We start from the raw sequence: 16604 nt of genomic DNA, 5'->3' as shown, positions 1-16604 counted from the left end.
ACGTCCTTCTTGCACTTGGCGCAAGCGGCCGGGGCTTTCGTCTCAGTCTCAGTCATGATGATGGAAAATCGTGTAGAATTGGGCAGTGGAGAGACGGTGAAGAGTTGGAAATGTTGTTGTGAGGAGGGGGAGAGTTCTTGGACCTTTGCTGAAGCTTTTTCTTAAGGGCCGGGGACGCGACCCCCCCGGGTACGCGACCGCCGCAACTCAAAGCTGGCAGCTGGTGTCAGGACTGGCGCGAATGGAACCCTCCTGCCTTATCCCTGGATCAGACTCATCTTGCTTTCTTTTTCTCAAGTAGATCTTCATTCTGCTTGGAGGAAGTTCAAAGCTCTTGCCTTAATGCAACGCAACATCCTTATTTTCTTTTCCTTCAAATTCCTGTTTCATTCGTTACGTAGGTCGGAGCAAGGCAGTTTTCGACTATTCTCCCGCAATAAACAGGCCTTGTGACGCTTGCCAAGTGAGCATCAACATCTTATCACCCTGCTTGTATCAATGAAGAAGGGTTTGCCTGCTCAGCATTGCGCTGCGAATTGTTTATATTGCTTTTACTGCCAACACAAGTCAGTGATTAAGCACCCGAGATGGCTCCATCCACATGCCATGCAAACGTCTGCAGATCGAGAGGAGGCATCCAGACTAGGAAAAATAGACGGCTCAGTGCCCAACTCGAGATCTCCAACAACTCCGTCAACTAGACCTCAGCTCTTGCGTGCTCTGCGCTGACGCAATGACCGATTTGATATGCAATTCGAAATCCCCGTCTTGTTCAGCAAAGAAGCTATTTTCGTTAGCACAATCGTTCAGACGGTTTGGCTTGATATTCCCACCTTCTAATCATGAAGTTGACTCTCTTGATGCTCTTCAAGTCCAACGGCGCCGTATCATTCTGCACCCTCCCGCGGAAAGTCGGCACAAACTCCGCGATCGGCATCACGACCTTCTCGACCTCGCCGGACGTGTGATTCACCGCCGGAATCTGGAAATCGAACTCCCAGCTCACCCCGGATTGCTCGACGCCGTTGACGGGCGGCGGCACCGTGTCCTTCAGGTTGAACGTGTACTTCTTGCCGTCCGAGTAGGGGATCTCCAGCGTGATGGTGTCGTACGCCGAGATGTCGAGAGCCGGCCAGTCGTCCACGGTCCTCTGCGAGGCAAAGCCGGCGCCGCCCAGCGTGGCGTAGTCCAGGTTTCCGTGGAAGTTGGCGACGGAGGAGGTGAAGGGGTTGCCGGGGGCGCCGGGCTCGATGATATCCAGAATCGAATGACTCGTGCCGTTGCGGACGGTGTCGTCGGAGGCTACCCATTCGCTCTTGTTCCAAGGGCTGAAGAGGGGCGCTGAGGCCAGGGCGCGGAGCGCGAGCTTGCTGAGCGGGATGTGCATGTTGGAATGAGGACGATCTTCGACTACAACGACGTCTCCGAGATGGACAGGCACTAAAATCAGTTCTCCAGCCTTGACGAAAAGTCGGGTTCGCCAGTTATTTAAGTCTCAGTCCGGCTCCGCTCTCAACGGTCGACGCCAAGCAGTTGGGGCCACTCGGAGCAATCCAGAATGCCGGCGCAGTCCCGATGAGTTCATCTACTCTCTAAACTTTATTTCTCGCGTTCGCTCAACCGCGAGCTGTCGTTCAGCCAAGTTGTGGGGTCGTCAATCAACGATGTCATGGGTCTGGGGTCTTCCGCAATATGAACCGATGCCGGTAGCTGTCAGCCAAGCAGCCGGGCCTGCCGAGACCTGCATTTCCAGGGAACTCAGAGACCCCTAGCCCCTAATAACGATGAGTCTAAGACAACTGACGTGTTCCTGAACCGACTTCAATGTTGTGCGATTACTGAGCAATTCGGACTCGTCAGTCGAGTTTATCCCAAGACTTATCTTCCATAAGGAGAGTTTAGCCTGTACTTTGAAAGACAATGCATGGGCGGATGTGGCACAGCATCTTGCATATTCCATGTTACCGAACCCACGGGCTAGTGGGAAGCGACAATGTCGTCGTGTTGCACACGGACTTGATCGGACAAGACCAACGACGTAGTTGACGCTGCGACAACTCTAGGGCACCACCAACAGCCCATCGACCGCAAAGTGACCTTTCAGAGAGATTAGCAGGACTTTACCAGCTTCGACTCGTCTCTCATGTTTCATGACAACCTTGACTTGACAACCACGCTGCTGTAGAACCAGAAAACAGGCAGGGGAGGCATAGATACCAACGCGAACTGTTTTCCAGTAAGCCTTGCACAATTGTAGTATATTTTCTCGTTCTGTGTCTAGAATTCTGATCACAGCTGATGATTGGAATGAATATGTGGCCCGTGAGATTATTTCGCATAATCCGATCTATGAGGAAGCTGGGCACGAAGCTCTCGTGTACATACATCTGGAGAACCACAACACGTAGTGGGAATAACAGGCATAAAGCCTGAAACGGAGGGTAATTACCCAAAGGCAGACATAAGAGACATCACTAGAGGACCGCACCTAGAACAGATAGCAGCAGACAAGCAAGCTCGCCATGTCTCTTCTTGTTACCGATCGGGGCGGTCTGACGAACTGGGGTCTGAACCACTCGCTGTACATAGCTTCAAAAGGTTCAAGTGGAAGGTTCAAGAACCGCTGATTGGAAGCTGTGCCCGGCGGGATCAGAAGAGAAAAGGTCGGCCTCGAGCTCTGGCCCCCGATGAAAAAGAGTCTGGTTGATGGAACTATTACCGGTTGCCCGGGACATCGGAGTTTTTATTTCAGCTTGCTTCACAGCTCTTATTTCCACCGCGGCCGCCTAGACTCCTCAATTCACTCCTTTTGAATGGGTAAACACAGGTCCACGGCAACTCTTGTTGCCTGGATGATTCTCTCCACTCCACATGATATTGGGTCCGCTTTACATGGTCAAAACACCGAAATCCCCGTCGTGGAAATGCTCCGAGTGAAAATCATTACCGGATTGAGTATCATTATTCTTCTGCTTCTCCCGCAAAAGTACACCGCATCTGCTGGTGGAGAGAGAGCTCGCTGCGGACGTGGAATTTGACCGTGATTCCGGAGCTGAACTTCGAAAGTTGAGATGCTTGAAGTCGTAAACTTCCCTCACACCCCAGGAAGCGAAAGACATACAGACATGATCAGCTTGGTACTCTTGAGCTGGGAAGCCATTTGCAAGGCTCGTTTGTCCAACCAAGGTTGCACATGTTGTTTCCGCCATACTTCGTAGGCAAGCCTTTGCCCAGGCGGGACCCTGCAGCGACCCGCTCAAGCTTACGGCTTTGACACAAGGCTCGATAAACTCATCACCCAATAATCCCAAAAGTGGATGAAGCTATTCCGTCTTCAATCCATGCTCATCGGATTATTGCAGGGATGAAATGGATCGACGTTGAGCTTTACCCTCTGCGGCGGCATTTGAAGCCGAGTAAGGCTGGAATCTCACCTGTGGGACCTCGAAAAGCTCTTTTGCTTCTTTTCCTTCTGATAACGGTGTGAAGTTTCCGGTCTAGCCCGTCAGGCTGGTGTATATAATAGTCGAGAAGTGAAGGCCACACCCGCATCTTTCAGTTTTCCCATTTCCCTTCTGAACTTGTTCATACTATCCAGACCTCAAAATCTCATCAAATCATAAACAAGTCATCACAATGGTCAACTTCGCCCTCCCTGCGCTTGCCACTTTGGCTCTGACTCCTCTCATCGGAGCGTTCCCGACCAACGGCACCTTCCACAGCCCGTCCTTCCACCACAAGACAGCTCGTTCCAACGTAGTGGAGGCCTTCTCCTTCTCCAAGTGGGTTGACGGACTCATCACCAACCCTGATGGAGACAACCTCACCCCCGAAGAGGCCGTTGAGGCCTGGCGCGCATCCATCAACGGCACCCACGCCGCCCACGTCGACAAGCGCGTCATGTGCAACACTATTGCCGGCACCGAGGCCTACGTGAGTCCCCAGTAACAAGTGTTAACTTGTTCATGCCCGTGCTAAGAAAGGTTTAGGTCCCGGACGCTGTCTCGTGCATCAACCAGCTCGCCGCCAGAGGCAGCGAGGCTTGCACCGTGGCCACCGTCACTGCCTTCTGCGTGATTGGAAACGCTCAGATTACTGGCGTCAAGGGCGGTACTAACGACCAGTCCACTACGTCTTCTTGGTGAGCCTAGAGAATATCCACCTGCTATGATCAAACTTGCTGACAACGAATACAGCAACGATGTCGCCCGTGGCGCTGGTGCTGTCATGGATAGCTGCACGCGCGCAGACAACATGGTCCAGGGCGCTGAGTTCGCTTATGGTAATGGCAACCTCCTGGTTCACATTCGTAGCCCCGGTCTCTGAGGCGGTGGGTGATGAGTCGCTGGTTTGCATGGCTCTACTCCTACAAACGAGATTGAAATTCTGTATGATGTGATCATGGCTTGGAACGTCTTACTGTTGTTTACGGATTTGGTTATATTTAGTTGTAATGATAATGAGATTCTTGTTGTTTGAGTTTCGGCAACGTTTCAATTTGAAGACGTAACATGCAGGCAGTCTGTTATAACATCACCACATGAAGTGGAAGCTCTTACTTGAACGACAAGTGGCATGGAAAAATGACGACGACAATTTAAAGATTATTCGCGAAGAAAAAAGTCAAATTTCGAATCAGTTTTCTCTTGGAGCATAGTTGGTCCGTAGTCTGTCAGTAAGTAAACGCACCGACATTAGAAGCTGTTTCTCGACACCTCAAAATTACATGGCATACCAAAGTTCACCAACTTCGGAGACAATGTTTCAGGATTGAGGCTCTAATATCGGGCTTACATCTTGAGCTCCGGTCTTACAGTTCTGGTCCGATTCGTCCGAAGTGATGTGAAGATGCCGCCTCTAACCATAAGCAGCCCTACGCCATAACAAAGAATGACGCAGTCTCACCACCCACCCTAGATCCATCAGGCGCCTCCTCGAACTTAATGTTGACTCTGCTCGCCATGAGCTTGACATGATTTAAAGATGACCTTCTCCCCGCATCAATCGATAGATGCTTTCCCTTGATAGCACGTCAAAATTGTCACCATGCCTTTGTTTGGGTCCTCAACCTCCGAAAACATGTCTGAAATCCTCGTCGTCACTTCCGCCAGCGGCAGACAAAATGCACAGCTGCTGCCGCTTCTCACATCCTCCAAGCGCTTCAAACTCCGGCTCGCATCGCACTCGGAAGCCTCGGCTTCCAAGCTTCGGATGAGATACCCAGGAGCGGAGGTTGTAGTTGTTGATCTCACTTCCCTCGATGCCTGTAGAGACTTGGTCCGGGGCGCGACCACGGTCTATCACGTTGGGCCGAGCATTCACTCACGCGAACGCGAGATGGGATTCAACATGATCGACGCGGCGACGGCAGAGTTCCAAGGCGAAGGGAGTCAGTTCAAACACTTTGTCTTCTCTAGCGTTTTGGGCACTCAGCATCGAAAGCTCATGCAGCACGACCTAAAGAGTTTCGTGGAGGAACGCCTCATGCTCAGTCCCATCCCGTGGACCATCTTGCAACCAACCAACTTCATGGACGCCTACCCTGTCGCCCGCCTAGCCAGCATGGAAACGCCTGTGATGGAACGGCTGTGGAAGCCAGATATGCCCAATAGCATGATTGCGCTGAAAGATTTAGCCGAGGCGGCCGCGAAAGTGTTGACGGAGCGCGAGAAGCACTTCTATGCGCAGTACCCTCTTAGCAGTACGCTGCCAACGACAGACGCGGAGGTGTTCGAAGCGATAAGCAAGAAGATTGGGAAGGACGTCCAATTCAAGACACCCACGTTTGAAGTCGGAGTCGACAATCTTTTGAGTCTGCTATTTGGAACAAGCAGTACTCTAAGCGCGGAAGGGGACTTGAGGCCGGATGTCACCAGGGACGAAGCTGAGCGGCTTATCCTATTCTACAATAGATACAGCTTGGCTGGGAATCCCAACGTGCTACGATGGCTTCTCGGACGAGAGCCTACGACTGTGGAGCAATGGGTCAAACTCCAACTTGATGAAGCGAAGCTGATATAGGGTCGAAAGTATGGAACCATGCCATTTGGAACCGCGGGCTTCATGTTTGCGTGTAGTTGTTCGCTTATATGTACATGTATGCTTATGAAATGAATGAAGAGGATGGATAGGGCAATAGCATACTTATCAAAATTGAAAACAACTCAATATGACCACTAGTTCTCTAGTAGATTCGATTTGCAGCGTCAATGATGTAGTCTCAGGGGACATATTAGAGTACAAGAATCCATATATGGCCAGGCTCGGAGACTGCACTTTGAAGTCTTCTGCAGACTACCTCAGACGCCTAACTCATTCTCGCAATATTGGGTCTTCGAACTCGTTTGTGACTTGATACTTGGATCTAATTGCCCCTTACAGCCCTCGGGCCTTTTCAGTCAAGCTGTTAGTTTGATAAGATATCTTCCAGTCTGATGTATTGGCTTATGGAGTTTGGTAGTAGCAAAGACTGGTTCTTGGCATTGAGTTCAAAGAAAAATCAGAGTTCCTGACAAGAGCCTACTCGGCACATAGCCGTCCGAATTCTGGCATCGAATATCATGCGAGTGACCCAACGGGTGGCGGCGCAGCACAAAATGCCTCAAAACCACTCGCAGCAAGCTGTACTTTGGTTCTGCGGGTAATTGTCTTCTTCTACCACTCAGAATCTGGTGTTATTGTGTGATGTCCGACTTGCCGGGCGGAAGGATTGAGTACCCGGTGCGTGCGGTGATGGAGTAAGATACCCGTGTTGCAGCATAGTGTAGTGTAGCTGCGATGATCGACGGATCGTGATCAACGTCTTCCATGACCAATTCTGTGCCTTTCCATCTGCTTGGAATCTATAGAGTAAGTGAATGCCGACAACGAGTAAAAGCTCACGCCGGTATCGGTTAACATTTGAAAAATGGTACTCAGGATGAGTTGATGAAGCGGTTGTCAATAAAGCGCAACGTAGAACGTAGTAATGCAACTGCCGTCCTTTCTTTGGACTCGACACTGAAGATGTTGCAAATACATTAGCTGGGTTCCAGTCGTCACCATGCACAAGAGGTACCGGCATCAATGTTGAATTCCGCAGTCTGCTTGAGGCCACTGCTCAGAAATTGTATTCCAAAGGCCGGGTTTTCCGGTTCCAGCAATAAGTCAAGCAAGTGTCTCGTTCTCATCGAGAATACCCCGCCCAGTCTCCGGGCGGCCTGCGATGTAACATGCATTGTGGCGGTAGGCGAAGCAAGCTCGGAAAGCTCTGGGGCTTCTGCGGGCCAACAGAGGTGCCACATCAGCTTTCAGAAGTCTGGGTGAAGGAAAGATCGACCATTCGGTCCACCGAATTTCCGATGTCTTTCGCGAAAGTACGGGTACAGTACCGCATTGTCGGATTTCCACGTCGTGCTACTCGGATGTAACTCTAGGGATTTGGCAATAACTGTTGTGAAATACAAGAAAGCCTGCAGTCAAGCGTGAGAAAAAGATGTCAAGCTCGGATTCGTTGGTTGCACAGCCGCACTTGGGACAATGGAGCTTTTGAAGATAGTTGGACAAGGGTTACGGTGCCGACCCCAAAGCCATTACTTCCGGTACCGTAATATCCGACATGCCTATTTACGGATCATCACATTCCAGTTTTCAATGCAGCCCGCGAACTGTCCAGATTCCAGCTCCGTTCCTGCAGCCGGCGATATTACCTACTCAGTCTAAGAGTGGCAAGTGAATGCAAGTTTCAGTTGCGGAATATGTCAGAAGATGTCACTGGCTGAGCAAGAATCCAATTATCACACCCGAAGTAGTTGCGAATCACAGATTGCGACTACATGGAGAGGCTGCTTCTTGACTTCTATGAGCCGGGTTAATCGCGGCGCGCCTTTCCCGAGTCGCGCAGCCCGAATCGTTTCGATAAAACGGCATCCGAGGCCTCAAGTCGGCAACTGACCAAACATCTTCCGCTTTCCGGCGATGACGCACTGCCTAGTCTTTCGGACAGAAAATCGGGCTGCAGCCATCGACCCACACAGCGCATCCGGTGAGGGAGCGATTTCAGCTTGTGAGAAATTTCCCAACGCAGAGTTCAGGGGGTGACCCTGATGTAAGAATCACTAAAAGAGGAACCGTAGTGGACGAGCCTCCACTGGATACCTTGTCAGATCATCTGATAAAGGCCTTCTCTTGAATGTGACATTGAGTCGTTGGGTCGCACCCCGTTGAAAACTTGGTCGACGGAGGCCATGTCCGAAAATCGGGGCCCCGGATCCACCGCGGCCGCTATTTCTCGGCATTTCATTGGCGGCGCGGCACGGCCGGCCGGTCCTGAGAGCGCCGCAAGCGAGTTATTTCATCTAATCCGTGCCGACAATAGATCTTTCCGACGAATCAGATTCGACCTTTATCGAGCCCGTTTTATACCCACGCAGAACCCACGTTACGAATCGACGAGTTGGTGGCAGATGGTGACGATCCGAAGACGTGGGTCGTTCGGATCAGCGTTGGGTCGCACTCGTTCATGAGTACGAGATAAAATATAAAACCATTTGAACTCTGCCCTGCCAAGGACAGACGATCTTGCTCCCGTCTCCCTTCTTGGTCACACCCTTCCTGTCCTTCGTTTGGTTCAGGCAACCCCCTTGTCTTCGGCTCCCCGGCGTGCAGCAGCATCTTGCAGCCACGTGCGCTTTAGTTCAACATGGCCGCCATCCAGCCCTCGCCGCCTCAGACCGCTGAGAACAACCATGTTCACTCGGAAGATGACATCGAGAAGAACACCGGCCAGAATGTTGTCGACATCCACGCGGACCCTCTCAAGGATGACTCGAGCGACTCAGTCGAGCACAAGCAGGATGGTGTCAAGCTCGTGGAAGCCATCACCACGGTGTGGTCGACGAAGATGCTCTGGGTCGTCTTCGTGCTGTATGTTCGATCAACATTTTGCGTAGTTGAAGCGTGACTGACGAAAACCAACTAGCCTTTACCTCGTGTCCTTCTCCGACAACCTCCTGCAGTCCATCCAGAGCAACCTTACGCCTTATGTGACGTCCTCGTTCGGCCAGCACGGTCTTTTGGCCACGACCAGCATCATCTCCACCGTTCTTGGCGGTGTCTCGAAGCTCACCATTGCCAAGATCATCGACATTCGCGGCCGTACCGAGGGTTTCTCCTGGATGGTCCTTCTCATCATCATCGGCATGATCATGAAGGCGACCTGCCAGAACGTCGAGACCTACGCCGCCGCCCAAACCATCTACTGGGTTGGTCACATTGGTCTTCAATACATCATTACTGTGTATCTCTCAGACATGACGTCTCTGAAGAACCGAATGACCATGATCGCTGTCAACGGCACGCCCCTCATCGCCACGACATTTGCCGGCCCGAAGATTTCTCAGTTGTTTTACGACAACTTGAATTTCCGCTGGGCTTTTGGTGCTTTTGCCATCATTCTCGTCGGCTTCTGTCTGCCAGTTGGAATCATTTTCTTCCTCAACGAAATCAAGGCCAAGAAGGCTGGCTTGGTGCCTCAAAAGGAAAAGACCCGCAGCGCATGGGAGTCCCTCAAGCATTACTTCGTTGAGTTCGACAGTAAGCAGCTCTGGTGGTAGTTTTCGTTAAAAGTCCCTGCGCTAACCACGTTGCAGTTATCGGGTTGCTCTTGGCGTCGGCGGGTTGGTCGATGCTTCTCCTGCCTTTCAGTCTCACGAACAGCTCTTTGCACGCGTGGTCAAGCCCGACCATCATTTGCCTCCTGGTCTTCGGCGTCGCTTGTCTGGCTGCTTTCGTGGTCTGGGAGAAGTGGTTTGCTCCCGTGTGCTTGTTCCCTTACAAGTTCCTCAAGGACCCAACCATCTTGGGTGCCTGCTTGGTCCAAGGCCTGATGTTCGCCTCCATCTAGTAAGATCAACACACCCAAACCACAAGGTCATGGCAACTCTGCTAACGCTCTGTGTTCTAGCTGCTGGGACTCATACTATCAATCCTATCTCCAAGTCGCGCACAACCAGGACATCACCAGCTCGGGCTACATCCTGAACACCTTCAGTCTGACATCGGCAATCATCTCCCCTCTGGTCGGACTGTGAGTCTTACTCCCATCATTCATCTTGATGCCAATACTAACGATGATCAGTCTCATCCGCTATACTGGACAGTTCAAGTGGACTGCTCTGTCCGGCATCCCCATCTGCGTTCTCGGAACCGCTCTTCTCATCCACTTCCGCACACCCAGCACTCAAGTCGGATACCTCGTCATGTGCCAGATTTTTAACGGTGTTGCCAGCGGTATCTGGGCCCTCACATCGCAGCTGGCCATCATGGCCTCTGTTACCCACCAACAGATCGCCATCGGTCTGGCGCTCCACGGGCTGTTCGGATCCATCGGTGCCGCTATTGGCTTGGCTATTGCTGGAGGTATCTGGAACAACGTCTTGAAGAACGCCATCTACGCGAACCTCCCGGATGACAGCAAGGATCTCACCGCCAAGATCTTCGGTGATCTGGCGACTCAGATTTCGTACCCGATGGGCAGCCCTATTCGCACTGCCATCATCGAGGCTTACGCCAATGTTCAGAGGAAGATGGTCATTGCCGGTTGTGCTTTCATCCCTCTCATCTTCGTGTCTCTGATCATTTGGCGTAACATTGACGTTAAGAGAATCGAGTCTGAGAAGGGCAGGCAGACCAAGGGCACTGTGTGGTGAGGAAGACGTCTCGGACACCGACGGGCATTTGTCATACCCTTTGATAGATGTGACATGTCATCGTCAATCGCCGAACGATCATGCTTCCAAGTATTCTTGCATTCAACACAGCCTATGTACTACCATAGAGTCCCATAATCAAAAAGTCACTCCTTTGAAGCGATTGATACCAACATGTTCGTGTTGAAGTTCATTTAACAGACGCTTGATGTTCCCTAGAGCGTTACCACTGATTTTATCAAGTCTTGCCCATGAATAACAGCTGGTAGAGCCCGTTCTGCTTCGTCACCTCGACAAAATCACCCGGAATGGACGTAATGATTAGTTTTTCCCTTCATTTCCCTATGTAATGGTACCAAGAGTCTACTTGGGACACAAACGCCCGTTCTGCGTGGGGTAGTAATCAATCTGGTCGGTGATATACCAGTCTTCGGACCCAACTGCAGTGGCAGCATACAGCACACCCCACGGATCATACTTCTGCTTGAGCTGGTATAAGTACTCGTAGTTGCTACCATAAAATGCTTGCTGCCAGTCCGGCTCGTTGATATCCGCTTCGTTAAGGTAAGTACCCGCACCAGGGCTGGCCTCACGCCATGGTTGCAAAAGCTCGACCAGGTTCTTGCTCGCCGCCGCAATATCTTCAGGCGTGGCCTCCTGGCCCCATGTCGCACCAAGCATGACGTGCATGAGTGTCTCGCGGAAAGCAGGGTTCACGGCGTTGGTCTGGTTGACGGAAGGATTCGCTCCCGTCTTGATGTTATAACCAAGGACGTAACCCGCCTTCTCAGCGCTCTGACGCAGGGCACTCGTCTGCGCGGCTAACTTTTCAGGATCTTCCCAGTTGGACCGTGGGAATAGACGAGAGGCGGTATGGAAACCCCATCCACCGGCCGACTCTCCTTCGGGACCCCAGGTATTGAGGACAGCATCGCGCACGCCGTTGAGTTCGGTGTACTTGATGCCAGAGACGGGAACCTGAAGCGTCGACAGATTGGCGAAGAGGGGAGCCGAGACAGCTTTGAGCTTTTCAGCGTTCATGTCGATTCCCAGCTGGGGAAGCATGGAAAAATTGCAGTCCGTAGCCCCAGCGCATGTCAGGGACCAATGGCTAAACATTCCGGCATCGGCGTACTCGGGAAACACGGCAAAGACGGCGTCAACCCCGGACCAGAACTTATCCACAGAAACGTTGGCGGTGCTGAAGCTGTAGCTGAGAGATGTGATGGGCGTCTTGGGGTAGGCCCGCACGACGAGAGAGGTGACGATGCCCCAGGTACTGCCGCCGCCGCCGCGAAGGGCAAAGAAGAGGTCCGGGTAGTTCTGCTCATCGACGGATACGAAGCGGCCGTTGGGCAATATTACTTCCATCGAGAGTACCTGATCAGCGCCGGTGCCGTATGCGGACATCAACGGGCCATTGCCTCCACCGGCGATATAACCTCCTCCGATTCCAATGGTCTGGACACTGTTAATTCTTGTCGCCCGTGCACGAAAGGGCCGCACTTACCCGAGCAATGCCCCCCACTACTTGAAGACCTTCCTTGTCCGCCGCTTCGTAAAAGTCCAGCATCGTCACGCCGGAGCCGATCTTCAAAGCCGGTCCCGTGTATCCGGAGACAGCGTGTGTGTAGTTGGGGCCGAGATAACGAATATCTTGCAGGTGATGAGTCCATACAGACAGTGCACCAGCACCGGTAGACTTGCCGTTGAAGTCATGCCCCTTGTTCTTGACATTCAAACGGAGGTTGAGGTTGCGGGCGAAGTTGACCGCAAGTTGGATTTGAGCAACATTTGTGACGTTCACAACGTAAGAAGGGTTGCCACCCTGGGTGCACTCGGCCCCGGGGCGAGCGACATTGGGAGGGATGCAGCTGACTCCTTCGTACAACGGAAAATCCAGTCCTGTAGGTGCAGACATCCTGTGCTTTTATTAGCAAATGATCAAATACTCTGTCAGTCTGCAAAGAGAAGAGCTTACTGGAACTGGGGCGATGACCACTTCGACGTGATCTCCTCACACTTGGCTTCGTCGAATTGTGGCCAATCTTCGTAACACGGCGCTGCGGGCGGCACACCATCAACCAACGCCCCTCCGGTGAGACGATCAAAATAGAACCATGTCGAGTCGGAAGTCCAAGCAGCATCGCCCGGGAATACCTTGCAAGTACGTTCTATTTCTTTGGCATCTTCGTTGCCGAAGTCGAACAAATTCACTGCCGAGAAATTCGACTTTGACAGTGTGTCAATGACCTCTATAGTTAATTGTAATGTTTCGAAGTCGAAGTAGTCGATGCCTGAAGCGGCAGAATCGCTTGGAACCTTTTCAAGGGTTGGAGCCACGTTGCCAGCGGTCCGTGAAGATACCAAGCTTGCGAGCGACAGATCCGCTACGAGGATTGACCTGGTCGTCATTGCATCGGGTGTACCGCTCCTTGTGACACGAAAGGAATACCTACGCCAACATGAAGGCTAGCCGATCTAACGTAGGGATAAGATGGGAGGAATCGAAGGATAAGAGGACTGTCCAAGCTTGTGGGCAGAACCCATCTTATACTAAGATTGATCAAGTTGTGCGATCGGCTGTCAAAATACCGAGCTTCGCAAAATTTCCATGGTGTGATTATTTAACTTCCAGTAGCAGTAGATGTGGCCTCTGGGGCCATACCAAGATGACCGGCGCCGTGAAGACTGTCTTTGGTGCGGTCTGGGTTCTAATTCGCCATGAACCTAGTCCATCTGCTCGTTGATGGAGACAATCTTCATAAACAGACAGGCATAGCTGCAAAGTTCACCTCACTGCATACGACAGAGATGCCACTCCCACCTGGGACACGCGGATCGCACTCGAATGCACGCAGCGCAGAGAGCACTTTTGCCGCAATGCTTGTGCCGATGGAGTCGTATGCATCGGAAATTGCTATGCACTACCTGCACCGCTTCAGCGCATCTTTCATTGACAGACGCGGCTTCTTGAACCCATGTCCGTTCGAACCAACATCGACTAGTGATTTGATCACCATAGTTCGATTAGGAATAGAAGCGGGTCTATCCGGACGATCTTCCTCTTAACCAACATGCCAAGGTTCCAGGTCTCCATGTCGGTACCACTTTATCATGCAAGTTTGTCGGTGAGTCGGAAAGCCTTCAGGTCAAGCTCTGACCGTAAGCCGTCCATGCCGTCAAGGCGTATGTGCCGGCAACTAGAACATCCCTCACGATGATACGACTAAGCTTGACGAAGTCAATGGTGATTGTAACGCCCAAATGAGACAGAAGAAGAAACAATCCTAGAATCTGGTAGTAAATCTTTTGAAATGCTTCTTCCATCCTAGGATGAACAAAGGCTCCTGGTCACAAAGTATCTGACAGCATACCGATTTTTTGGTATACTGAACGCGTTCTCTGGCACGGTGTAGAATCAGATAGGCAGGAATCTTGAAGTTATACTGTAGCTGCCTGGCTAAGGTAGTGTTGTGTGCCGAATAGTTCATTGCAGTTCGCTGCGCTATATACTACAGTAACTCTTGCTATCCCAACTCAATTCAATCTCCATGACATCGTACCTAGGGGTTATACATTCAACAGCTGACAAAGTGGGAGACTAATACTCTGTCCTGATAAGCTTATAGACATGTATGGTGTATGGTGGCGTGAATGGCCTCGCCCTCAAATTCGAGACCCCGATGCCCACTGCAGCGTATTGATCATACGGCGGGCGATAGCCGTGAATGAACCACAATATAAGGCCACTAATCCACTGGTAGTCTTCTTACTCCCATGGCCCCAGGATTCCCTACGTACTCAGAGCATACGGGAGATAGATCTGGGAAAGCGAAGACATGTGCGTATGAGCCAAGACTGTCGATAGCATCGTGGCCAACACAGTCTCAAACTCAAACCCTTCAACGCGATATCGGCGTCTATGTTGTAGCCAGGAACTCGAAACCAGATGTCTGTCGAATATGGCCAAAGACCCGAGAGAGTGAGGATCGAGACACAGCCATGAAGAGCCTTCGACAACATTCGCCTATTTGGGGCCGAGACTCAGTTGGCATTTCTACAGCAAGCTCAACATCAAACCCCTTCTCGACGAACACGTCAGAGATGAACCGAATAACATGATCTGCCTAAGCCGCAAGTTACACACTTGCTGGTCATAGGGGTTGTTGGCTTTTGAGCCTCTCGACTCGACTGTCCCGGAAAAGCTTGTAATTCGACTCAGGCTTCACTGGCTAGAGGAAATTGGGATCAAGTCGATGAATAATCCAGTATGCTTCTCAATAGACTCTCGAGAAAAGTTCATGGAGTAAGATTTGCGGATTATAGATGCCAGGCCGGTGTAAGATGTGCATATCATCTAGATACTTGCCGAGACCGAAGACGACTGGAGCTTCGTGATAGAAAAGTCCTTGACTTCCAGTGGACCATCCTCACAGTCCACGTCTCGTCGAGGGCAATAGAACTCCGACGTTATCCATGGAACTCGAACAAGTTCTACGACTATTTTGACCGTCCGGCTGAGTGGTTTTATTCTTTGCCCGAAATCTGAAAGCTAGGGTGAAAGGACTTTGACAAAGGAGGTTGGCGAGAGACTGGTATTGCAGAACGTGCGAGGTTTACGAGATGATACTCTATGGACATCTGGTATCATAAGAGAAGCAATCTTATCCATTTTTTAAGGTGTTTCTATAACCTCAATGTACAGTGTTTGCTCGTAATATTCAATATCAGGTTTCTTCAGTAACCCAAATTCTCTCACGATCGCGTTAGGTTGTAAATGTTTGCAGATATATGTTCAACTTGGTTGTCGACTACTCACTGTGTTTGTGATGACGTTCCTTCTTTTTGAACACCTAAGTTCTGTTTATTGCTCATCTCTGATGTTCGTACAATGAGTGGCTCGCCGAAATCATACTACTGCGCGGATTCCTGTTTGGAGTCTCCCTGGCTTTAACGAATGCTATTTATAAGTGCGACTGTATACTTACTCTCGTGTCTCATGCCGTATCAAATTATTTATTATTGAATAGCTATAAATGCTTCTGCATCTGCGCATTCACGCATCTTTCTAGACTGCTCTGTGGCCGACCCGGCAGGCCTGTTGTAATCCACTGTCTTGTCGAGTAAGACTACGAATAATATCGAGATTCAAAATTACAGAGACGCCATGAAGAAAAAGCAGAAAAATGCAAGAAGGGGGGCTAAGCATTTGGTGATAAGTGGAAGTGGGGGAGCCTGCAGGTATTCAGACGGACAAAAGAAAAATACGGCAAGGAGGGAAAATGAGCCTTCTCGCCGGTGGTGAAGTCCACTAGCATCGTGTTCTCAAACATCAGGAGAACTGCAGTTATTTGGAACCCGACAGAAAACATGATTAATAAACGACTTTCCAAGAGTGCTCTCATCTTCATTGGACCCGTAAAGGATTCCAATAGTGGCATAAGCATGAATTTGGGCCTTCAACACAGTACATCGTCGACTTATCGCCGGCGGGAAAGTACCAGAACATAGATACGAGCTCCGCCGTAAATGAAATGACTGGGTATCGAGGTCTGATACGTATGCTTGCCTTGGGGCAGTGTTGCACATCACTCAAGCCGGGCACGTGTCAAGGGGCGGTTCTGGATGCCAACACTAAAAACAGAACCCAAGAGGGGAACCAATGGCCAGGGAGGCTGGGTCGGGTTGACTGGTTTGGGAAAGGCACAATGGTTTTAAGAATAAGAATAAGAGAGCTTCCCCCCTCTCGAAAGATTGAAATACACAAATGATCATTTCCAGACCTGATTCATCGGGTGTTGAGACGTACATATCATTTCTGTCAACATGCATGACATCCCCTTGAGCGACCTCCAGACCCCTCGACCGTTCGAATCACGAAGACCGTACACCACGATATCAAACCCTAGCGAC

General features: G+C 50.9%; 5 protein-coding genes across 5 annotated transcripts; 3 read left to right on the top strand and 2 right to left on the bottom strand.

Moving 5' to 3' along the window:
• Positions 1-693: 693 nt before the first annotated feature.
• On the bottom strand, positions 694-1387 carry CkaCkLH20_06040 (cia30 family protein; the record flags this gene model as incomplete). The annotated part of the gene is made up of 2 exons (XM_038888757.1): positions 694-784; positions 834-1387. The coding sequence occupies 2 exons, from the start codon at positions 1385-1387 to the stop codon at positions 694-696; spliced, it is 645 nt and encodes a 214-aa protein (XP_038746093.1).
• A 2249-nt stretch (positions 1388-3636) lies between these two features.
• CkaCkLH20_06039 (uncharacterized protein) lies at positions 3637-4326 on the top strand (the record flags this gene model as incomplete). The annotated part of the gene is made up of 3 exons (XM_038888756.1): positions 3637-3933; positions 3990-4141; positions 4197-4326. The coding sequence occupies 3 exons, from the start codon at positions 3637-3639 to the stop codon at positions 4324-4326; spliced, it is 579 nt and encodes a 192-aa protein (XP_038746092.1).
• A 753-nt stretch (positions 4327-5079) lies between these two features.
• CkaCkLH20_06038 (NmrA-like family protein) lies at positions 5080-6021 on the top strand (the record flags this gene model as incomplete). The annotated part of the gene is made up of 1 exon (XM_038888755.1): positions 5080-6021. The coding sequence occupies one exon, from the start codon at positions 5080-5082 to the stop codon at positions 6019-6021; it is 942 nt and encodes a 313-aa protein (XP_038746091.1).
• A 2659-nt stretch (positions 6022-8680) lies between these two features.
• On the top strand, positions 8681-10688 carry CkaCkLH20_06037 (major facilitator superfamily transporter; the record flags this gene model as incomplete). The annotated part of the gene is made up of 5 exons (XM_038888754.1): positions 8681-8904; positions 8960-9573; positions 9630-9882; positions 9944-10066; positions 10118-10688. 5 exons carry the CDS (start codon positions 8681-8683, stop codon positions 10686-10688), a joined length of 1785 nt encoding a protein of 594 aa, XP_038746090.1.
• A 363-nt stretch (positions 10689-11051) lies between these two features.
• CkaCkLH20_06036 (FAD binding domain protein) lies at positions 11052-13103 on the bottom strand (the record flags this gene model as incomplete). The annotated part of the gene is made up of 3 exons (XM_038888753.1): positions 11052-12149; positions 12199-12610; positions 12670-13103. The coding sequence occupies 3 exons, from the start codon at positions 13101-13103 to the stop codon at positions 11052-11054; spliced, it is 1944 nt and encodes a 647-aa protein (XP_038746089.1).
• Positions 13104-16604: the final 3501 nt, after the last annotated feature.

This window comes from Colletotrichum karsti (assembly GCF_011947395.1).
Source record: "Colletotrichum karsti strain CkLH20 chromosome Unknown Scaffold17, whole genome shotgun sequence".
Classification (NCBI taxonomy): Eukaryota; Fungi; Ascomycota; class Sordariomycetes; order Glomerellales; family Glomerellaceae; genus Colletotrichum; species Colletotrichum karsti.
The sequence above is the reverse complement of the archived record's forward strand: the minus strand, read 5'-3'. Positions and strand labels throughout refer to the sequence as shown.